The following is a 22,099-nucleotide window of genomic DNA, read 5'->3' as shown; positions in this document are numbered from 1 at the left end:
CTGTAAAAAATCAATAAAATATATATATTTTTAAAAAGTTGCTTCCTGCAGAAAGCCCTCCCAGACTCGGGGGCCTCTCCTAGCAGCCTGGGCGCAAGGGCCATTGCAACAACTCCTAGGGAATAGATTTCTTTCCTGTCATCTCCCCAGAGGGTGTGTCTGCTGTGTTCCCGGCTGTGTCCTCCTCGTACCCTTCACGGGGAGGTGCCCAATAAGTATCTGGAAGATTGCATTAAAGTCAACAAAATACATACCTAAGTCATTTTTGGGCCAGGACGTGTGATGGGATTACCAAGATAAAAGAGTCCTCTCAAACCTCTCCCCAAATTTCTTTGCATGGTTCTTATCCTATTAAGGACACTGGCCGCAGTCTCCCCTGGATGGGGTCCAGCTTCCTCCACTGAAGACCGCTTCAGGGGAGTTAAACACACAAACCATCAATCAGACCCCACCCTCTGTCCCTCGCCCTCCTCACTTCCTCCAGCCCTAGGAGCCTCCTGCTTTTGTCCTTGCGGTGCCCTCTGCCAGGAGAGCTCCGTGTCCTGCCTCAGATCCCAGCTGGATGGATCCTGGCCTTTGCCCAGTCCCACTGGGCCCTGGCCTGTCAGCTAACTTTCTTTGCTGTCCATGATGATTAATTGCCTCCCTGCCAGACAGATGGTGAGGTGTGCCCTCGGGCAGGAGCAGCTGGGGGCTGGGCACAGGGCGCCATGCACTGGGGGGGAGGGGCTCTGCCCCTCCAGGGTCTCCTGGGAGATACATCTGGAAGGAGAACTTGACCTTTGAGACAACTTCCTGGCCTCCTTTCTGGGAAGATCCAGCCCAGTTCCCTTCCCTGGGCATAAAATTAGTTCCTCTGGGTGCCCAATCTACCCATGCCACAGATGGGTAAACTGAGGCCTGGGGAGCTGGGGTGTTGCTAGGACCCCACAGAGAGTGGGTCTGGAGCCTGCTTGTAACTGGGCAACGAGTGGGTCCGGGCTGCCCGTCACTACTTGAGCCAATAAAGCAGACACAGGGTTGAATAGGATATGAGTGTTTATTCTGATACTGCCGGCATATGGGAGAGCAGCAAGTCATCCAGGAAAATCTGCTCTGTCCCTCCCCATCCGCCAGCTGCTTCTATTGGGTCGGAGGTAAAGATTTCATGGGAAAGGAGGAACTACAGGCCTGGGGAAGTAGGTAAGGCATAGTGCTCACAGGTTACAGGCCACGCGGGCTGAGGGGGTGGCAGAGGGCGGGCGCCTCCGGGAAGAGATGGACTGCATTCCAACGTTAGTCCTCATGTCCCCAGGGGCGTACAACTCTCAGCCCAGTTAGAATGCGCTTCCTCTAATCAGCACAGAACAATCACCGTTAACAACATGATTAATATTTCTTATAATTATAGCTAGTCCCCGTTTCTCTATTTCTGCCCTCAACATACTGATACCCCTACGTGACCCGCTGCTGCGCAGGCTTCTGGAAATTTCTGCCCCTCCCCAGCTGGGCCCTCTCACCTCCCCGCCCCCGTCCCCCACAAGGCCATGACTTTCGGTAAGTGACAGCCGCTCAGGAAGCAGAGGGGCCCACACAGGAAAGAGCCCAGCGGGACTTTCCTTCCACTGCCACCGGCTCTGCCTTCCCGTCGTTGGCCCAGGGTCCCCACCTGCCAGGTAAGATCTGGTGGTGCCACGGGGCTCTGGCCAGGCCCAGGGGGGTGCACGGTTGGGTCTGGGGATGTCAGGGCGAGCGGAGGGCACTGTGACCGCCAGGGCGAGTTCGCCTTCCCGGGCCTGCGAGGAAAGCTGCGAGCCTCATGTGAGCTCGGACGCTGGCCAAGGACCGGCTCTGGGGGCCTCGGCTTTGTCGGCCATAAAATGAGGCGTCACCGTCCCAGCTGTGGGAACCCGAGTCAATCCCCGTACTTGCTTCGGGGACCAGCTCCAGCCCAGACCCTTGCAGCCCCCGCCAGAGCCCGGGCTGACCCAGCATGTGGGAATTTTGGTGTCAAACCAAGGGCATTTTTCTCGTCCCCAAACCGTGGGTTTTCACCTCTGAGTTTTCCTTTTTTTTACTTTCGATATTTAAACAATCATGTGGGAGTTTTTTGTTTTTTTTTAAAGACTTATTTTAAAGAGAAGACATGCTGTGTGATTCTGTTTTTATGAAAGTACAAAGTCGGGCAAGATCCGGGTGGCTGTTAGAAACAGGACAGTGGTCCCCTCTGTGGGGCGACGGGGTCCCCGGGCTCCTGAGGCTGTGAATGTTCCCATGGCTGGTCTGGGAGCTGCTGGCACTGAGGTGTTCCTAAGGGAAAGTCCTGTCCCTACCACACCCTCCCTCCCTGACAGGAACCTCTAAACCACCTTGCCAGGGGACCTTCCTGTGCGGTTTAGCTGGCGTTTGTCCAGTGCTCACTCGCTAAGGATTGGGTCAGTTACTGCAGATTGAACGGGTTGACACCTCTGGCCGGGCTCAGGGCACCACCTCACTGAGGTGGGTGAGGAGTCAGCTCATTTCACAATTGACAGAGAGACCCAGTGGTAGGAGCCCTGCTAGGGTCACCTGGCCAGGACATGGGCGTGGGGTGGGGTGGGGTGGGGGTGGGGGCTGGGATTTGAACCCAGAGCCTGGAGTCTTCATCTATCCCAGCCCCAGGCTGATATTCTGAGTGCGTGACAAATACATTAATGCTGTCCCCTCTTACTCCCATTCCCTACTATTATTTTGTAACATCATTTTTTACCCAACATTCTCTTTGTATTGTCTTAATTCTGGGCAGTTTAAGTGGAGCTTGACCACCTCCCCAATTTTCCTCATTGGGTTCAAAGACCAACCCCTTGCCCAGCCCAGCCAAGGGCCCTGAGCTCTGGGGATCCCCAGGGGTGATGCTGGAGGTTGGCTGTGAATAAAGGGGGTATTTTCCTCTTGGGCTTCCTGCCCTGGGGCCTGAGATGCCCTGAGGGGCTCCATGATAGGAGTGATGAGACAGAGATGGTGGTGGTGGTGGTGGTGAGTCAGACACAGGGACCCCTGTGGGCAGAGTCATCAGACTGGGTCTGCCCCCTGGGCACGAACCACATCAGCTGCGGAAGCTTCCAGCTGGAAGTGCTTGAGTACCACTCCCACCAGCAGAGAGTGAGGGATACCCTTACTCCTGTGAACCCTTATGTGCAAAAGCCAGCACCCATCTGCTTCCTGGTGGCAAATCTGCACATCTGTTATCAATTGCTCCTGCCTTCCTGGGGCAGGGGCTGGACTAGGGGGTAAGTGCAGAGGCCGCAGATTGACTGGAGATGTCTGCCTTGGGGACTAACGATGTGGGTGCAGAGCGTATTCCAGCACAGACCAGCCGTGGCTCCTCACCCGCCTGGCATACTCAGCACCCCCCCCTCCCCCATCTTTCTCGTTCTCTCTGTGTATCTCTGTCTCTCTGTCTTCTTTCTCTTTTTCCAGCCGAATCCCTACCTCACCCACCCCCACCCCCACCCCTTCCCAATCTAGGAGGTTTGTACAGTAAACCCTGCACTTTGTGGAGCTTGATTTAACAGATTTGGGCTATAATGAACAAAATTTCTGTATGTGAAAATTAATATCTTGTTAATTTTAAAATGCTTTTAACCAACATTTACTTATAATTAAATCAGCGGTTCTCAACCTGCGGGTCTCGACCCCTTTTGGGGTCGAACAACCCTTTCACAGGGGTCGCCTAAGACCATCGGAAAACACATATATAATTACATATTGTTTTGTGATTAATCACTATGCTTTAATTATGTTCAATTTGTAACAATGAAAATACATCCTGCATATCAGATATTTACATTACGATTCATAACAGTAGCAAAATTACAGTTATGAAGTAGCAACGAAAATAATTTTATGGTTGGGGGTCACTACAACATGAGGAACTGTATTAAAGGGTCGCAGCATTAGGAAGGTTGAGAACCACTGAATTCAATTAACAGAGGGGTTTTTTTTGTTATTAATTCACTGTTATTTTATTATTTTTGCTTAATTCTCACCTGAAAATATTTTCCCATTGATTTTTAGAGAGAGTGGAAGGGGTGGGAAGAGACACAGAGAGAGAAACATCGATGTGAGAGACCCACAAGCCCCGACCAGGGTCGGAATCAAGGTACATACCCTTGACTGGAATCAAACCCCAGACCCTTTAGTCCACAGGCCGATGCTCTATCCACTGAGCCAAACCAGCTAGGGAAATTCATTGTTATTTTTAACAAATTTTAGCAAATAGACCATATGTTGGGAAAAAACACTAATAATTTCGCCGACAGAAATAAATATTACATATCTACAACTATAGTTTACATATTTAAGTCCAAGAGTCACTGCTCCTAAACAATGTTCGGGAACGATTAGCACGTGGTCACCCATCACGCAATTGGTTCTGTGTCTATTGGTGTGACTTTCTGCAGAGGCCCGTGTTCCAATGTGCACTGAGCCACACCCAGCCTGTGTACTGTTTACTCTCTGTGACTGGTGAGTGCGTGCATTTACTAGACCCATTCAGTATAAATTTAAAACTATAGTAATAGACAGAGAAAATTTTCTGTGAAATTAAACTGTTCCTACATACTTGACTTTTAAAATATATATTTGTATTGGTTTCAGAGAGGAAGGGAGAGGGAGAGAGATAAAAACATCAATGTTGAGAGAGAATCATTGATCAGCCCACAACCCAGGCATGTGCCCTGCCCGGAATCCAACCATGACCTCCTGGTTCATAGATCAATGCTCAACCACTGAGCCACACCGGCCAGGGCCACACATACTTAATTTTAAGCACACAAATGTGTCTACATAAGTAAAAAACAGGTAAACAAACTAATTTGTCAATTTTTTAACATACACATCCAGAAAACCCACTTTATTATAGAATGGACTCTTGGCTTTAACGGACCCCGCCTCGCCCAAATTAGTCCGTGATATCAAGGTTTTACTCTATGTCGTCTCGCCCCTCTGCCCAGAACTCAGGGCCTGCCCCTCTCTGTCCAGGCAGCTGCACTCATGGCGCCTCCCGGTGAAGAGACACCCCTGATCCCCGAGCGCTCTTACAGCCTCTCGTCTTCCGAGGCTGGTGCCCTGCATGTGCTGCTGCCCTCTCGGGGTCCTGGGCCCCCTCAGCGCCTAACCTTTTCCTTTGGGGACCACTCGGCTGAAGAGCTGTGTGTTCGGGCTGCTAAGGCCAGTGGTGAGTGGGCCCTTAAAATGCGGGGCCAGAGGGATGGGTAGGAGTGAGGGGCCCGGATTGGGAGCTAGAATAGCTGCCAGCCTGAGTCTGCATGGGAACTGAGGCGTGGCGGGATGAGTAGGAGTTTGGTAAGGGAGGAGGGAATGGCATGTGATAGCACAGGAGGGAAAACAGCTGATCATCCTCCAGGTAAAGAGTACAGGGGAGAGAGATACCCTGGGGAGAGGGGGAGAGAGCCCTGAGAAGATGGTGAGTGGCTTCTCTCCTGAGGGCAATGGGAGCCCGGGAGTGTGTGTGAGCAGGGGTGGAGCAGTGTCACAGCTGAAGGTGCCAGAGAGCCTGTGGCACTGTTTGGGGGCAGCAGAGGAGAGGCGGGAGACCAGGAGGGAGCTGACAAGGGCCTCCCCTCAGGCATCCTGCCCGTGTACCACTCCCTCTTTGCTCTGGCCCTGGAGGACCTGTCCTGCTGGTTCCCCCCGAGCCACATCTTCTCCGTGGAGGATGAGGGCACCCAGGTCCTTGTCTACAGGCTCCGGTAGGAAGCCCCCCCTCCCCCCCCCCCCGCCAAGCACCCCTCACCACCACCCCCGCCCCCTAGCAGGATGCCTTTGGCTGAGGGCTTAGGAAATGGGAGTTTGAAACAGTGATCCTACAATGTATCATTTCCCTGTACCTCACAATGAGCGCTCCAGGGAGGGTATGATCACTGTCCATTTCACAGATGGGGAAACTGAGGCCAGAGAGGGTAGGTGGCTTGCCCAAGGTCATACAGCAATTCATTGGCACACCCTGGGTTCTATGAGGTCTTGGCACAGTCCTCTACCCCCACCCCCACCCCCAATACCCCACACTCTAGGGTTCTCCCCTCCCCTACACAGCTTTTACTTCCCCAACTGGTTTGGGCTAGAGACGTGTCACCGCTTCGGGCTTCGGAAGGACTTGGCCAGCGCCATCCTTGACCTGCCAGTCCTGGAATACCTATTTGCTCAGGTAGGGGTCTGTGTGGGGCCTGGCCCAGGGTTGGGGGTCTGCAGAGCCACCTCAGGGGTGGCCTTGGCTGATCCTCCCTGTGGCAACCCAGGGAGGGGGGTCAGCCCAGGGGTGGGGGGGCCACAGGGCAACCTCAGGGCTCACAGTTGGGCTATGACCGGCTCCCAGCACCGCAATGACCTGGTGAGTGGCCGACTTCCGGTGGGCCTCAGCCTCAAGGAGCAGGGCGAATGTCTCAGCCTGGCTGTGCTGGACTTGGCCCGGATGGCCTGTGAGCAGGCCCAGCAGCCGGAGGATCTGCTGAAGACCGTCAGGTGAGGGCCTCCAGGCTGTGGTGCCCAGCTGCTAGCTGGGAGCGCACACATATGGCTCCACCAGGGCATCCCAGAGCTCAGGAACCCCAGAAGGCTCCCTACCTACAAGCCTGCAGTGTGTCCATGTGATGACCCAGGCCTCAACCCAGTCCCATGCCCCACTGAGGCTCCAGGGCCCTGCCTCCTGCCCCCGAAGGCCTGCCCGTGTCCCTGTCTGTCCTGTGGGCCCCAATGACCTTCACCACACTGAGGCCCTGCTCCCATGCACGCCCCTGAGTGTGTCCCCATGCCTGCAGACAGGCCACACTACGGCCCCTCAACTACAGCCTGGGTGGGGTGCGTCCCTGTCAGTCCTGCCGGGACTCGTTCCCACACTGAGAGTCCACGCCCCCCACTCACAGCTACAAGACCTGCCTGCCCCCTGGCCTGCGCGACCTGATCCAGGGCCTGAGCTTCGTTACGCGGAGGCGCATCCGGAGGAGGGTGCGCCAGGCCCTGCTCCGCGTGGCCACCTGCCAGGCTGACAGACACTCACTCATGGCCAAGTACATCATGGACCTGGAGAGGCTGGACCTGGCGAGGGCCACGGAGACCTTCCTCGTGGGCCTCCCCGGGTCGGCTGGGGGTCAAGAGGCGAAGGGGCTGCTCCGCGTGGCCGGTGGTAGCGGCATCGCCTGGAGTCCAGGAACAGAGGAGGTGCCAGCAGAATCTGGGCGGGGGCCAAACGGCGGGGGCGGGGCCTATCTGGGAGGGGCGGGGAATGGGCAGGGCTCTTGGGGGCGGGGCCGAAGCTGGGGGGAGACTGGGAGGGCTCAGGTAGTGGCTAGCAGAGTGAGGAGGCGGGGCTGAGTGAGGAGGCGGGAATGAGAATGGGCGGGGCTGAGAGGGAAGGAGCTGGTTGGGCGGAGCGAACCGATAGTACAGGGAGGAGGCGGGACTAAGAGAGGGGGTGGGGCTTCCGACTGGACTAAGGAGAAATCAAGTGGAGCTCAGCAAGGGAGGGGCTCAGGGAAGGTTCCCACTGAGATGGAGGAGGGTTTTGGCAGGGGTCGGGTGGGGGAAATTTGGGGATGGGCAGGGTAGGGTCGAGAGGGGTGTGATTAGTAGAAGAGGGGGGCTTGGCAGGGGCGAGGTGGGAAAGGCATGGACTGGGCCCGGCTGCGAGCTGGAGGGTTCATTGTGCGGGCTGGTGGGGTTCAGGCTTCCAAGAGCGTTTGGGGGCTCCGAGAAAGCGGACTCCCGCCCTCAGGCCCCGCCTCCCTCCCAGGTCTTCCAGCCTTTCTGCGACTTCCCAGAAATCGTGGACATCAGCATCAAGCAGGCCCCGCGCGTTGGCCCAGCTGGGGAGCATCGCCTGGTCACCATCACCAGGACGGACAACCAGATCCTGGTGGGTGCTGGACGCCCCTCTTCCGACTTACCCGAGAGCGGGGACCACAACAGGCGCTAACGCGGCGCTCGACCCCTCGGCCCCTCGCAGGAGGCTGAGTTCCCGGGGCTGCCAGCCTCCTTGTCCTTCGTGGCGCTCGTGGACGGCTACTTCCGACTGACCACGGACTCCCAGCACTACTTCTGCAAGGAGGTGGCGCCGCCGCGGCTGCTGGAGGAGGTGGCCCAGCAGTGCCACGGCCCCATCACGTAAGGACCGGCCTCCCATACCCGCCCTGGGTAGCCTGTTCCATCCCGGTCCAAACCCTGGTCACTCCCTTTCTTGGTGCCTCAATGTCCCCGCCTTCCCGGAGCCCTGGACAAGGGGTCAAGTGCTGGACAGCGGCTGGTGCATGGTCAGCACTCAAAGAGGCTGGGGTCTCTTGCTTCCCGGGCAACCATGTCCTTCCCTCTGATGCCTGGGGTCCCAGGCCATTTCCTCTTGCTTAATCTCCTAGGCAGAAACCCATCATTTGGCCCATTTTCCATATGGGGGAGGGAGGGACTGTTACCTGGTGAGGATCCCAGGGCCTCAGAGAGACCAGAGTTAGAAACCAGGCCTGGCTTGGTTTCTCTGCCTCCATCTCTTTGTCTTGCAATCTTGGCTCCCTTCCACCTTTCCCCAAGCCTGGATTTTGCCATCAACAAGCTCAAGACTGGAGGCTCCCTCCCTGGCTCCTACGTTCTTCGCCGCAGCCCCCAGGATTTCGACAGCTTCCTCCTCACTGTGTGTGTCCAGGTTAGTCCACTGCTAGGAGCCAGGAGGTCAGGGAGGGCTTCCTGGAGGAGGTGAGATTTGAGTGGAGACCTGAAAGATGTGTGAGCATTTGCTTCCTGAAGAAGGGAAGGGGAGAGACATTCCCAGTGGAGGGAAACAGCATGTGCAAAGGCTTGGAGCGCTGTAGTGCTCAAGGAAGTGGGAGAGATCGAGGGGTGTGGCCTACTCCCACTCAGGGACCACTCCTCCTTGCAGACCCCGCTGGGCCCCGATTACAAGGGCTGCCTCATCCGGTGCGACCCCACAGGAACCTTCTCCCTGGCTGACCTTGGCCGACCCCATAGCAGTCTCCGAGAGCTCCTGGCGGCCTGCTGGGATGGTGGTCTGCATGTAGATGGGGTTGCTCTGAACCTCACCTTCTGCTGCACCCCTAGGCCCAAAGGTGAGCCCGCCCTCTCCTTTGAGCTGAGGAGTCATCTAGGGACCTGCTCTTCTGTTTGTCACAGCTCTTGGGTGGCAAGTGGCAGAAAATGCAAGTGCTTTAGGGGAAAAAAAAAGTTGATTCATTGGCTTGTGGGATAGATTACTGCCTTCGGGCTGAATCCAGAATCTGATGGAGGGATGCCACTAGCACTCAATCTCCCTTTGTCTTTTGCCCTTCCCTCTGGGTGAATTTCACTCTCAGACAAACCCCTGGGATGGGGCAGCTCTGTGGTCTGAGTGCTGAGTCTCCCAGAGCCCCGGGCAACACTGAGACCCCGTTGACCATAGTGCTGGTTGCTCATTGGCACCCCCCACAGGTTCCTTCCCTCTCTGTTTCACTCCCCAACCCCTCACCCAGGGGCTACCCGGAGTCTTCTTTCAAGTGAACCCTGTGCCCTAGAGTCCTCATCTCAGAGGGCCGGCTTCCTGGGGCGACTCCAAACTAAGACAGGAAGTGAGCAAACCTTTGAGGGCCTTTTACCTCTGACCTCTGGTTTTTCTCTCTGCACCCCCTCCTTGCAGAAAAGTCCAACCTGATTGTGGTCCGGAGAGGTTGCAGTCCACCCACATCATCCCCTGTTCAGCCCCACTCGGGATGCCAGCTGAGTCAGATGACATTTCACAAGATCGCCGCTGACAGCCTGGAGTGGGTAAGGAGCCTCAGGAAACAGGGGTGGATGGCGGCCTCAGCTGGAGTCCAGAGACCTGGTCTGTATCCACCTCTGCTGTGTGGCCTCAGGCATGTGATGTAACCTCTCTGTGCTTCTGCTTCATCATCTGAAAAATGGAACCAGTATCTGTGCCTTGCTCAGGCCAAGGGGGGCGGGGGAGGTCAGAATCCCACAGGAGTGCCCTTACTGGCCTCTCCTATTGTTCCCTCACCCTCCAGTGTGAGAACCTGGGTCATGGATCCTTCACCAAGATTTACCGGGGCTGTCGCCACGAGACTGTGGATGGGGAGCCTCGGGAGACGGAGGTGCTGCTCAAAGTGTTGGATGCTAAGCATAAGCACTGCATGGAGGTGAGCGGGTGGGGACCAGGCCTTTGGGGTCAGGGCTGGCTGGAGAGAGGGTCATGGAATCAGAGGCATTTTAAGACACAGAAATGTAGCCACAGCATCTCCAAATGATGAAGTACAGAAGAGCTGGGGGACACCAATGCAAATGGAAAGAATGCACTAGCCAGTGCAAGGGTCAGTGAGGAGGCCAGTGGGCTAGAGAGGAGTGTGCAAAGGACAGGGAGTGGTGCCGATGGAGGCATCAGAGGGGCTAGGCCTTGCTTAACCCCCAAATCTCCCACTTACCTGTGAGAGACTCAAGGTAGACTACAGTGCCCACTTCCAGCCGCCGTCAGAAAATTATGGTATACCGTGCGGTGTCCACTCACAGTGGGACCCAGGCCCAGAAAAAGTTGGGGCCAGGCCTCCTCCCAAGGCAGGTTTGTGAGCTGCAAGTTTGGGGCCTCTGGTCGGATCCTGGAGTGAGAGGAACCCATGCATCTTCTCTCCCTCCTGACCTCCCCAGTCATTCCTGGAAGCAGCGAGTTTGATGAGCCAAGTGTCGTACCAGCATCTCGTGTTGCTTCATGGCGTGTGCATGGCCGGAGACAGTAAGAGACACCCTGTTCCCCCCCACCCTCCACCCTCTACCCCCACCGCCTCACTGAGCCTCTCCAGGGCCCATCGCTGTACATGTGCCCCTCAGTCGCCCTCCAGGCTCCCACCAATACCAGCCCCAGAACACTCTCAGGCCAGACCTGGTTCCATGTCACTTCACTGACTACCTTCTGCCACTCTGTCAGGGCCACACTGCCCTCCACCCTCCATCCCACCCGTTTAGCTCACCCCAGGAGTTGGGTGCACAGCCCAGAACGTGACAGGCTGGCCAGGTGACATGACCGTGTGCGATGGGGACAGCGCAGGGCACCCGGGGTGGCCAGAGACCGCCGACACGGCCTGGAGATCAGGCAGCGGTTCTGGGGCGGTGAGGATCGGTAGGAATTAGGGAAGAGAGAGAAGAGGGGTGTTCTAGGCAGAAGACACAAATACACAAAGGGCTGGATGTGAGACACAGAGAGAGCTCAGAACCTTCCAGGCTGTTCAGGCAGAGTTCTGAGAGGGGGAGGGGAGGTGGAGAGGTGAGCAGGGTAAGGATGGGAGGGAACAGTCAGAGCACAGAGTGTAGTGACTCCTGAGGCGGAGCAGAGGCGGAGCCTGACGCACAGGATGCAGTCCTGCCTCCCAACCCTGCCCTTCCCTGTGCTGCCACCAGGCATCATGGTGCAGGAATTTGTACACCTGGGAGCACTGGACACATACCTGCGCAAGTGTGGCCATTTGGTGCCAGCCAGCTGGAAGCTTCAGGTGATCAAACAGCTGGCCTATGCTCTCAACTATCTGGTGAGTGCTCCTCTGCCTGCTCCGTCCTCCATTCTGGGGGGGCGGGGGGGGCGGGGTTTGAGGGTGGGCTCTGTTGTATGGATCGCAGTTTGCCAAGGGTGCCAGGGGAGGCATTTTAGATGGAGGGCAAAGCATATGTACGGGCTCAGAGATGTAAGAGCAGAGGAAGGGAACAGCTGGTCATGTGGACGCCGGGGGGTAGTGAGCCATGAGGCTGGGTCAGGGGGACGTCTTCCCCAAGAGCCAGGGCCTGGAAGGTTGAGCTGGAGCTCATCATGAGGAGAAAGCAAGGAGGGCGTGTCAGGCTGAGAGAACAGCCTGGGCAAAGGCCTTGCAGCGAACAGGGTATGTTTCATGTCGGGGTGCATCATTTCGTTCACTTGGCAGGAGACCAGGGTGGGGGTGTGCGAGCTCATGGGAAGAATGCAGAAGGGCTGGGCTTCAAAAGACCTCGAACGCCAGGCTGAGGACCTTTGTCTTTTTTAAAAAATATATTTTATTGATTTTTTACAGAAAGGAAGGGAGAGGGATAGAGAGTTAGAAACATCCACGAGAGAGAAACATCCATCAGCTGCCTCCTGCACACCTGCTACTGGGGATGTGCCTGCAACCAAGGTACATGCCCTTGACCGGAATTGAACCTGGGACTCTTCAGTCCACAGGTCGATGCTCTAGCCACTGAGCCATACTGGTCAGGGTGGACCTTTGTCTTTATCCTGAAGCCAATGGGGAGCCAGCCACAGGGTGGGAGAGCAGTATTCGAGGAGGGCGGGGGGGCGTTGTAATAGGGGGTGGACTAGAGGAGGCCAGTCAGGCTGCCAGTATTCTAGGGAAGATTCTAGAGTGTGGTCTGAGCAGCCCCAGGCGGGCTTTGCAGGGCGCGTAGCCGTCAGCAGCCAGCATATTCACGCATCACACCCTCCCCGGCATCTCCTTATGCCCGGCCCACTTAGGAGGACAAAGGCCTCCCGCATGGCAATGTCTCAGCCCGGAAGGTGCTCCTGGCTCGGGAGGGGGCTGATGGGAGCCCGCCCTTCATCAAGCTGAGTGATCCCGGTGTCAGCCCCACTGTGCTAAGCCTGGAGAGTAAGTGCGGAGGGCTGGAGGCAGGAGGGGCCTCGTGGGGCAAGGAAGTGACCCTTGGTGCCCTCTCCGCCCCCACAGTGCTCACTGACAGGATCCCCTGGGTGGCCCCTGAATGTCTCCAGGAGGCCCGGACACTTAGCTTGGAAGCTGACAAGTGGGGCTTCGGTGCCACAGTCTGGGAGGTGTTCAGCGGTGTCACGATGCCCATCAGCACCCTGGAGCCCGCCAAGGTCAGAGTTCCCCTTTGACAGCTGCGGGAGGACGAGTGGGTCCGGGAAGGGCTCCTGAGGGGGCACCAGGGTGACTAGCTCCTCCTTCCATCCTCAGAAGCTCCAGTTTTATGAGGACCGGCAGCAGCTGCCTGCCCCTAAGTGGATGGAGCTGGCCCTGCTGATCCAACAGTGCATGGCCTACGAGCCAGGCCACAGGCCCTCCTTTCGTGCTGTCATCCGTGACCTGAACAACCTCATTACATCAGGTGCTCCCTGGGCCGCAGGGTGGGCAGGACCTGCATGTGGTATTGGGCCCCGTGGGAGCAGAGCCCAATCTGTGTGCCTAGAAAGATTGGAGTGTTGGTCCTGTAACAGTCAGCTATAATGGGCAGTTTGATAGCAGCTGTAACAAACAGCACCTGAGCTCAAGGCTGAACATGATGGGTGTTTAGCTCTCATTCAATGTCCAGGTCAACAGGCACCTCTTCTTTGGTGGCTCCACCCATCCCAGGGCCTCAGGTCTCTGTTGGATCCTCTGTAGTTAAGAGAAAGAGTGTGGAGGGTCCCATTCTAGGTTTCCATGTGCCAGGCCTGAAGGGGTGCAGAGTGCATCTCCCCCATCAGTCTGAGCTCAGTCATGTGACCACAGCTCACAGCAGTGGAGTCTGGAAAGGCCCTTCAATACCCATAGCCACGTGTAGTGGCACAGGGTGTGCCCTGCCTGAGGGACCTGCCTGGGCCCTGAGGGCACTACTTCAGCCCCACGAACTACCCTTTGGCTCGCAGTGGCCATGTGCACAGAAGGGATCTGCGTGCAGATTGAGGTCACACAGCATATCAGTTTCAGACCACTCACTGTCTGTGGCCCCCAGATTATGAGCTCCTCTCGGACCCCACACCTGGTGCCCTGGCGCCCCATGATGGGCTGTGGAATGGCGCCCAGCTCTACGCCTGCCAGGACCCTACCATCTTTGAGGAGAGACACCTCAAGTATATCTCACAGCTAGGCAAGGTGAGGTGGGCTGGGCTGGGGTGGGCAGGGTGGCACCCAGGCACGTGGACACCAGCCCTGCTCTCCCTCAGGGCAACTTTGGCAGCGTGGAACTGTGCCGCTACGACCCACTGGGAGACAACACGGGCGCCCTGGTGGCTGTGAAGCAGCTGCAGCACAGCGGGCCAGACCAGCAGAGGGACTTCCAGCGGGAGATCCAGATCCTCAAAGCCCTGCACAGCGACTTCATTGTCAAGTACCGCGGTGTCAGCTATGGCCCAGGTGCACCCCGCCCCAACGGGCGCTCTTTACATCCCACTTCCTCACCACCCTGCAGTGCCGCTTTGGGGTAGTCTTCGAACACCAATAGGTGCCGTGGACACTGTTATTTATTCTTCACTATCACTTCCCACCCTGTCCCAAGGGCTGACCGTGGATGGGTGATTTTTCTGAGTTTCAATATTCCCACCTGAAAAATGGGTCATTCTGAGGTGTCAATGCATCAGTATATATGGTGCAAAGTACTCAAGAGACATCAGCAGTAAGTGTTGTTGCCTTCCCATCTATAATAATAAAAGCGTAATGTGCTAATTAGACCGGACGTCCTTCCGGTCCAAGCCCGGGCTGCGGATGCAGCCGCTGCATTTCGTGCATCGGGCCTCTAGTGTTATAGAAAGCAATACTGAGTCCAGGAAGAACCCAGGGTCCCACTCGTACAGGAGGAAGCATGGGGAAGGGAGTAGACAAGGGCTGGGCCCCTGGTGACTCCTCCCGCCTCCCTGCCTCCTAGGCCGCCAGAGCCTGCGGCTGGTCATGGAATACCTGCCCAGCGGCTGCCTGCGCGACTTCCTGCAGCGGCACCGGGCGCGCCTCGATGCTGGCCGCCTGCTCCTCTACGCCTCGCAGATCTGCAAGGTGCGGCGGAAGCCCCTGGACCTGCGGCCGAGCTGGCTGGCCTGGGGGGGTGCGGGGAGGGGGGCAGTCTGAGTGGAGTCTGGGGAAAGCAGAAGGTTTATGTTCGGGGTCCAGGTCTGGTTGGAGGTGGGGTTGAGTTCGGGCTAAGGTCAGGACTGGAGTGTAGGATGGGGCAGTGGGGTTAGGCTGGGATCTGGATCCAGGTCGGGCTCGAGGACCGCTGCTGAGTCATCCTGGGGTCCGGACCCCATGTCCGCCGGCAGGGCATGGAGTACCTGGGCTCCCGCCGCTGTGTGCACCGCGACCTGGCAGCGCGGAACATCCTGGTGGAGAGTGAGACGCACGTCAAGATCGCTGACTTCGGCCTTGCCAAGCTGCTACCGCTGGACAAAGACTATTACGTTGTCCGGGAACCGGGCCAAAGCCCCATCTTCTGGTGGGAAACCCCGCTTCAATTCAAACCCGCCCTTCTTCCCCACAGGCCTTTCCCTCCCTGGCCACGCCCCTCCTCCCAGGGTGCTGGCCCCGCCCACAGCTGCAGCTGCACCCTGAGCCCCGCCCTGGTCCCTGCTTCTCCTCTCCACCATCCCGGCCCCTCCCTTCCTCCCACAGTTCTGATCCGGCCCCTTCTCCTTACAGTCCTGGCTCCCCCCTCCTCCCAGCCCTTCCCAGTGTACTGGCTGCGCCCCTCCCCCTCGGCACTGGCCCCTCCCGTCCCCACAACTACAGGCCCCACAGTTGACTCCCCACCCCACCCCACCCCCGCCCCCAGGTCCCGCCCTGGCTGGCCACAGACTCAGCTCCAATCCCACAGTCAGGGGGCCTGAGACCCTGGAGCTGGAGTCTGACCCTCCTTTAGCCCACCTGGCCTGGACAGCTGCCCGAGCCCAGTGCTGCTCCTCTCCTGTCCTCCGCCCCGCGCTCACACCCCAACGCCGCCCTGTCCCCTCCAGGTACGCCCCGGAGTCTCTCTCGGACAACATCTTCTCCCGCCAGTCAGATGTCTGGAGCTTTGGGGTTGTTCTGTACGAGCTGTTCACCTACAGCGACAAGAGCTGCAGCCCCTCCGCTGTGAGTCAGCGCCCTGAGCCCCTAGCACCCTCCTTCTCCCACCCCCTCGCTATGGCTGACCCCCTCCCCTCAGGCAGCCCCCTGCATCACAGAGGACCCCTCCCCGACCCCCACCAGCAGTGAGCCCTTCCTCCCTTCAGGATGGCTTACCCCCTAGTCACCTGCACCCCTCTTCCCCGCCATCACCTGGGTTCCCTCTGGCCCCAGGAGTTCCTGCGGATGATGGGATGTGAGCGAGATGTCCCCGCTCTCTGTCGTCTCCTGGACCTGCTGGCCGAGGGCCAGAGGCTGCCTGCACCTCCAGCCTGCCCTGGTGAGGTGAGTGTTTGCAAGAACTGACTCGGTCCCACACTAGGGTTTTGGGCAAGCCGGCTGGCCCCTCTGAGTCTCTCCAGCACGTTCTCTCTTGGTTGAGAGCTCCTGCTGGGGCGTGAGGCTGAGCGTTTTCAGAGCCACAGTTTACCCAAATCCAAAATGGAAATAACAGTGGCTGACGGGATGGGAAGGCCCAGCACACAGTGGGCTCTCAATAAAATCGTAGGGACTCATGTTTATCATCACAACTTTGTTGTTGTTGTTGTTAGTCCTCACCAGAGGAAATTTTTTCCATTGAGTTTTAGAGAGAGTGGAAGGAAGGGAGGGAGGGGGAAAGAGAAAGAGAGAGAGAGAGAGAGAAACATCAATGTGAAAGAGACACATGAATTGATTGCCTCCCATGCTTGCACCCCAGCGGGGCAGGAATCAAACCTGCAATCCAGGTACACTCCCTGGACCAGGAATTGATCCCACGACCCTTTGGTGCATGGGTCAACACTCTAACCATTGAGCAGCACCAGCCAGGGCTATCATCACAACTTTTGTGAGAGTTTCTGCCATGCAGTTGGTCATTCATAAATTAATTGGTTTGGGCCACAAATATGGAGCTACGACTGTGTGCGGATGCTGGGGACTCAGCAGGGTCCTCCCAGGAACCAGCAGAAACTAACAAAAACATTCTGGTGGCTCCCTGGCCTGTGTGGCTCAGTTGGTTGGGCAAGATCCTGTGCACAGAAAGGTTGCTGCTTCAATTCCGGGGTCCGGGCACATGCCAGGCTGCAGGCTTGATCCCTAGTAGGGAGCGTGCAGGAGGCAGCCAATTGATGTTTCTTCCTCTCCCTTCCTCTCAATCTAAAAATCAATACAAATATTTTTAAAAAAGAAAACCATTCTGGTGGGAAGGAGATGAACAGGGGAGATGAACAGGGGAGGTGATCAGGGAGGACCTCTTAGAGGAGGTGATACCTAGAGGAGGAGCCCATCCATGGGGAGAGCTGGCAGAGGGCTTTCTCGGTGGAGGATACGGCAGCTGTAAAGGCCCTGAGGTAGGAATGAGCTTGGTGCGTTTAAGTAATGATGTGGCTGATGGAAGAAGGAAGGAGGTAACGGAGGGAAGGAGGCAGAGGAAGGGTGAGGTTTTGTTCTAAGACCCGTAGGGAGCCATGGGAGGCTTTGGAGCAGGGGAGGGATGGAGTCTAAGCATATTTTAGAACAAGAGTCATGTCCTTCCTACCACTCCCATGTGACCCTGTTGTCTTCCCCTCCCCCACCCCACCCCCAGGTTCATGAGCTCATGAAGCTGTGCTGGGCTCCTAGCCCACAAGACCGACCATCCTTCAGCACCCTGGGCCCCCAGCTGGAGGCGCTGTGGAGTGGAAGTCGGGGGTAGCGCCCACCTTCCCTGCTTGTCCGGAGGGAGGCCCTCACTCACTGTCGTTTTTATATCTCCCGCACCTCTGGGTCCTTGTCTCAATGGACTGGCCTCGCGAGTTTGGGCAGGATGCTGCTCCTCTCTAGGCCACCGGCTTAGAGTCTAATGACATTGCATATGGGGCATCCCTGGCTTGTGGAGCAACGGCGGCTTCGTGGCCTTTGGAACTTGTAAAACTTCAAGACAGATGGCTCTGTGGGGCCGCTGAGCCCTGCTCCCAGAGGGGAGGGGCCACATTTAAGCTCCTCCCATTTCCCCATCTTCTCAGGGGATGCCTTCCCGTCTAGTTTCCAGCAAGGACTTTGTGTAGCTCTCAATATATGATCTCAGGCTTCTGTTCGCCCATCCTGCTCTCACCGGAGGAAGCCAAGGACACGAGCAGCTGCTCTGGTTGGAAACTCACTTTTTGGGAGAGCAAGTGTGACTGGGACTATGTCAAGGGCCCGGAGACGCTGGGGTCCCAGTCCACCCTAATTGTACCCCAGGGCTTTTCCCCACCTGTACACTGGAGCCTTTCTCTCTTGACCAGAGGGTTACACACTGATGACTCTGAAAAGCCTGACAGGAGCTTTTCAGCAGCTGAGGGAGGGAAAGGCATTCTTGGCAGAGGGAACATCATGGTGACAGTGAGGAGGCTCAGTACAGAGTTTGTTGGAGCCACTTATTTGCTGTGTGACAGAGGGCAAGTTGCTTGCCCTCTCTGGGCCCCAGTCCCATATGCTGGCTCCTCAGCTGTGCAGAGTCAACTTGCAGAGTCAACTTGTGGAGGCTTGTGCAGATTAAGCCCCACCAAACCTCCTCACCTGCCTGCAAGGCTTCCCTGCCCGTTAGCCCCCCTGGAAAACTTGCATTCATCTCTCAACCCCCAGCTATCAATCACCTCCCTGTAGCCTTCCTCGGTGTGCTCCCGCCACACCCCGCAAGGCCTGTGCTTCCTTCTGACCATAGGGCTGGGGTGCCGACTGTGTCCAGCTGTCTCTTCTGACCTGGAGGCTCCATGGGGGCTGGGTAGGGCGGGCACAGAGGGGACTCTGGGGTGTTTGTTGAACGAGTAAAGGAGTTCAGTGGAAGGGATGGTTTGTTGCTGGACTTGGGTGATGGGGAACCTTGAGAAGGGTACTATCAAGAGAAGTGTAGTTAGGGCTCGGGGGATAGAGACTCCTGAAGGGCACAGGCGGGGGGGGGGGGGGGGGGGGGGGAGGGCGCCTTGGGATAGGCTGCAGGAGGAGACACAGCAGGGTAGGGCATTGGCTGGGGCCCTGGAGGACAGAAGCCCTCCCCCAGCCCCAGCTGCTGGCCTCGGCTCTGTCCTGGGGAGCTGATTACAGGCTTTTGGAGGGTGGAGGGAACAGGCTGTTCTGCGTGGGTCAGAGGGGAAGGCCCGGTTGGAAGAACTAGGCTGAGGGGAGGGGTTCGACATCAGGAGGGCCAGCTAGTCCCCTGTGTGCTCCTCAGGACTGCTGGAAAGACATGGAGAATGACAGAGAGGGAGAGGGAGAGAGAGAGAGAGGCAGGGAGGGAGAGAGGCAAAGACAGAGATCTCTCAGCCCAGGAAGAGCCTCTTCTTCTTCTTCTTCTTCTTCTTCTTCTTCTTCTTCTTCTTCTTCTTCTTTTTTTTTTTACAGAGAGGAAGGGAGAGGGATAGAGAGTTAGAAATATCGATCAGCTGCCTCCTGCACACCCCCTACTGGGGATGTGCCCGCAACCAAGGTACATGCCCTTGACCAGAATCGAACCTGGGGCCTTTCAGTCCGCAGGCCGATGCTCTATCCACTGAGCCAAACCGGTGAGAAGAGCCACCTGCTTTGGTGAAAAGTGTGGAGTGAGCGATGCTCTATCCACTGAGCCAAACCGGTGAGAAGAGCCACCTGCTTTGGTGAAAAGTGTGGAGTGAGTCAGGGTTGCAGGGCCGCTTTAAACTTGAGCAAGACCAGCTCTTCGGCTCAGGCTCTCTCTGCCTTAGCTTCCGTTCTTGGTAAAACAGGGTCCTGTGGCCTCCCGGGCACCAGGGTGCCACCCAGTAGGTGCTGAGCAAATGCAGCCACACTTGTCTGGGCCCTTCGGTCCCTGCCCGGCCCAAGGGGACCCTAATGTGAGAGAGGCAGAGCAAGCCAGCACCCCCATCCCAGGGCCCAGCCCCCTGCGACCTTGGGCAAGTGTGGGGTCTGCTCTCCGAGCCAGTTTCCTTATGTGCACCCTCCTAACAAGACTCCAGATATCCCCGGTCTCAGCTGGCTGAGCGCCACCCTCACCCCATGAAATTATTTCTCAGTTTATCTATTTCACTTCTTTCAAACAGTTAGGAATGATAATAAAGACTCCTCAGCCAGCAGTCCACTTGAGGTGGGGACACCCAAGGCCCTGCCCAGGGAGAGAGACCCTTGCCGTTTCGTGTCCCTCTCAGCCAATCAATAACCAGCGCAGTGGACAAGACGCCATCAGTCACCATCCGGGAACTCTGAGAAAATAAAGGTTTATTATCTACTTAGAACCTGGAAATGACACAACACACGTGGGGCCACACAGCCCAGTGGCAGGTGGCGGGAGAGCATGGTCAGGTCTGGGCGTTGAGGATTGGGGCCTAACGTAAGAGTGGTCATTTCAAGCATCAAAGAGGAAAAGCAAGGGGCCCAAATGGCCAGTTACCAGAATCAACCAAGATCTCTCAGACAGGAGCCTCGCGGAGAAGGGCAACTGCGCTTCATCTAGCTGCTGGGCAGGCGAGCGCTTTGTGGCAATGGCTATCACGGGGGCGGCTGCCTCCACAATCAAAGCTTCATGAAGTCAGGCGCTAGCATTACAACAGAGAGCACAGCGTCAGGGCTCACGCTGGGTTCACCCTGATCCTGACCCTGACCCTCTCACAGGCCTCCCCCTGCTTCCAAGGCCCCCAGCTGGGCCGGCTGGGAGCCTATAAGCCGGGTGCCCGCTGGGCTCAGGCGCTTCCCGCCGCCATGGACCCCCGCCCGCTCCCCTGGGCGCTGGTGCTGCTGAGTTCGGCCCTGGTGGTGACGCTGGGCCGCGCGCCCACCCCGGAGGGGCCGGAGAAGCTGTGTGGCCACCATTTCGTCCGCGCGCTGGTGCGAGTGTGTGGGGGCCCGCGCTGGTCCCCCGAGACCGGGAGGCCAGTGGCTGGCGGAGACCGTAAGTGGCGCAGGCGGGGGCCGTGTTCCTGGGTTTCTCAGTGGGCACGGGGTGCGTGTGGGCTTCAGGGCGCGGGCGGGTTGGTACGCGCGCGGGGCGGACCGGGGTCCACCTGCCGGCCGCAGAGGATGCTCTCCCCGCTGGGCGGGAACCGGCGCGAGGCCTAGCGGCAGAGTCTTGCAAGTGCAGTCAGATCCTCTACCGCTTCAGGATTGTGATCTTCGAGCATTTTTGTATTAATTTTGATTTTTTAAAATTACTGCATTAAGACAGGATTTATTTTGATTGTTTTGGCGCTACCAGCGCTCACTCTCCTCCCCTAGCCCTGGCCCTGGTGCAGAGGGCGTAACACAGGTTTGTGCGCACGTGTGTCACACACGTGTTCTGTGTGCGTGTGTCTGTGTGACATGGGTGCAGACAGGTGTGTAGAGGTGCACCTGGCAGGTGGGGGCAGTGGGAGGGGGTTTGAGGGCATGCTACTTGTGTGTGCTCATCCAGGGGCGTGCTTGTGTCCATGTGTACCCACTGTCTGCACACCCATGCGCATAAGTGTGTCACATGCCACCTCTGCTGTCTTCTACTCTGGGAAGTGCCTGTGCGTCCATGTGATGGGTGGCACATGTGTGTGTGCACTGCGAGGGGCTTGAGTGTGGGTCAAACGTGCACACACCTGGATGGTTGATGAAATCTGTGCCCGGTATACAGTAGTTACTTAATAAGTGCTCGCTATTTGTGTGCATGATGAGTGTTTGGGGGGGCACTTAGCAGGATGTGAGCATGCAGGGGTGTGCACACAGAGTGGGGGTGTCTTCTGGGGTCCCCTATCTATGCTGAACTCTACCCTGTCCCCAGGTGAGCTGCTGCAATGGCTGGAAGGACGACATCTCCTCCATGGCCTGGTGGCCGAGGACCAAATGCTGGTACTCGACCCTCAGCCCCTGCCCCAGGCCTCTCATCATCACCACCACCACCACCACCACCATCGCCGGGCAACTGCCACCAACCCTGCCCGCCACTGCTGCCTCAGCGGCTGCACCTGGCAAGACCTACTGACCCTCTGTCCCCACTGAGCCCTCCTAGGGCAGGGCCTCGGGGAGTCAGAGACCCTGGTTTGGTGACCTCCTGAAGCCATACAGCACCATAAAGCCCATATCTGGGGGATTGTTGATTACATCCTAGGACAGGGTACTCACCACCTACCCTAGGTCACCCAAATTCTATGGGCTCAACTCAGGGGGGGGCACCCCACCACCCTGGCTTGGAGAATCCTTGATTTTACAGTGATGTCAGACACGGAGGGCCAAATATTCTCACCTCCAAGTAGCCCCAGGTACCACCCTCTCTGCACTTGTGAAACCCCATCTTTCTGTCTCCCCAATAATAAATAAATAAAACTCCTGCAGAA

At 57.3% G+C, this 22,099-nt stretch overlaps 2 protein-coding genes across 3 annotated transcripts; both read left to right on the top strand.

Moving 5' to 3' along the window:
• Window positions 1-1,548: 1,548 nt before the first annotated feature.
• On the top strand, window positions 1,549-18,706 carry JAK3 (Janus kinase 3). Of its 2 annotated transcripts, none has more exons than XM_070416400.1 (25): window positions 1,549-1,655; window positions 4,036-4,120; window positions 5,006-5,197; window positions 5,609-5,732; window positions 6,076-6,187; window positions 6,356-6,501; window positions 6,903-7,197; window positions 7,769-7,891; window positions 7,982-8,139; window positions 8,557-8,668; window positions 8,903-9,089; window positions 9,653-9,780; window positions 10,020-10,151; window positions 10,654-10,738; window positions 11,401-11,528; window positions 12,482-12,614; window positions 12,693-12,844; window positions 12,942-13,092; window positions 13,699-13,838; window positions 13,910-14,099; window positions 14,608-14,732; window positions 14,996-15,168; window positions 15,686-15,803; window positions 16,011-16,121; window positions 17,401-18,706. In XM_070416400.1, exons 3-25 carry the CDS (start codon window positions 5,014-5,016, stop codon window positions 17,506-17,508), a joined length of 3,315 nt encoding a protein of 1,104 aa, XP_070272501.1. In that variant the 5' UTR covers window positions 1,549-1,655; window positions 4,036-4,120; window positions 5,006-5,013; the 3' UTR covers window positions 17,509-18,706. The 2 variants fall into 2 exon arrangements, with proteins under 2 accessions (XP_070272501.1, XP_070272500.1); XM_070416399.1 differs by having other exon boundaries at window positions 5,002-5,197.
• Window positions 18,707-18,766: 60 nt separating this feature from the next.
• On the top strand, window positions 18,767-22,099 carry INSL3 (insulin like 3). Its single transcript, XM_070416398.1, has 2 exons — window positions 18,767-20,694; window positions 21,547-22,099. The coding sequence occupies exons 1-2, from the start codon at window positions 20,505-20,507 to the stop codon at window positions 21,762-21,764; spliced, it is 408 nt and encodes a 135-aa protein (XP_070272499.1). The 5' UTR covers window positions 18,767-20,504; the 3' UTR covers window positions 21,765-22,099.

Source organism: Myotis yumanensis, unplaced genomic scaffold, assembly GCF_028538775.1.
Source record: "Myotis yumanensis isolate MYYU_CA2020_CCGP unplaced genomic scaffold, mMyoYum1.0.hap1 SCAF_5, whole genome shotgun sequence".
Taxonomy (NCBI): Eukaryota; Metazoa; Chordata; class Mammalia; order Chiroptera; family Vespertilionidae; genus Myotis; species Myotis yumanensis.
This window is presented reverse-complemented; position numbering and strand designations above follow the sequence as displayed.

What these genes read in the sequence shown, in the direction of transcription:
- JAK3 (XM_070416400.1), top strand. Translation starts at nt 5,014, where the DNA reads ATGGCGCCTCCCGGTGAAGAGACACCCCTGATCCCCGAGCGCTCTTAC. An exon ending in CGTGTGCATGGCCGGAGACA is followed by an intron (nt 10,739 to 11,400) that starts GTAAGAGACACC and finishes TGCTGCCACCAG; the next exon opens with GCATCATGGTGCAGGAATTT. An exon ending in CTCCAGCCTGCCCTGGTGAG is followed by an intron (nt 16,122 to 17,400) that starts GTGAGTGTTTGC and finishes CCCCACCCCCAG; the next exon opens with GTTCATGAGCTCATGAAGCT.
- INSL3 (XM_070416398.1), top strand. Translation starts at nt 20,505, where the DNA reads ATGGACCCCCGCCCGCTCCCCTGGGCGCTGGTGCTGCTGAGTTCGGCC. An exon ending in GCCAGTGGCTGGCGGAGACC is followed by an intron (nt 20,695 to 21,546) that starts GTAAGTGGCGCA and finishes CCCTGTCCCCAG; the next exon opens with GTGAGCTGCTGCAATGGCTG.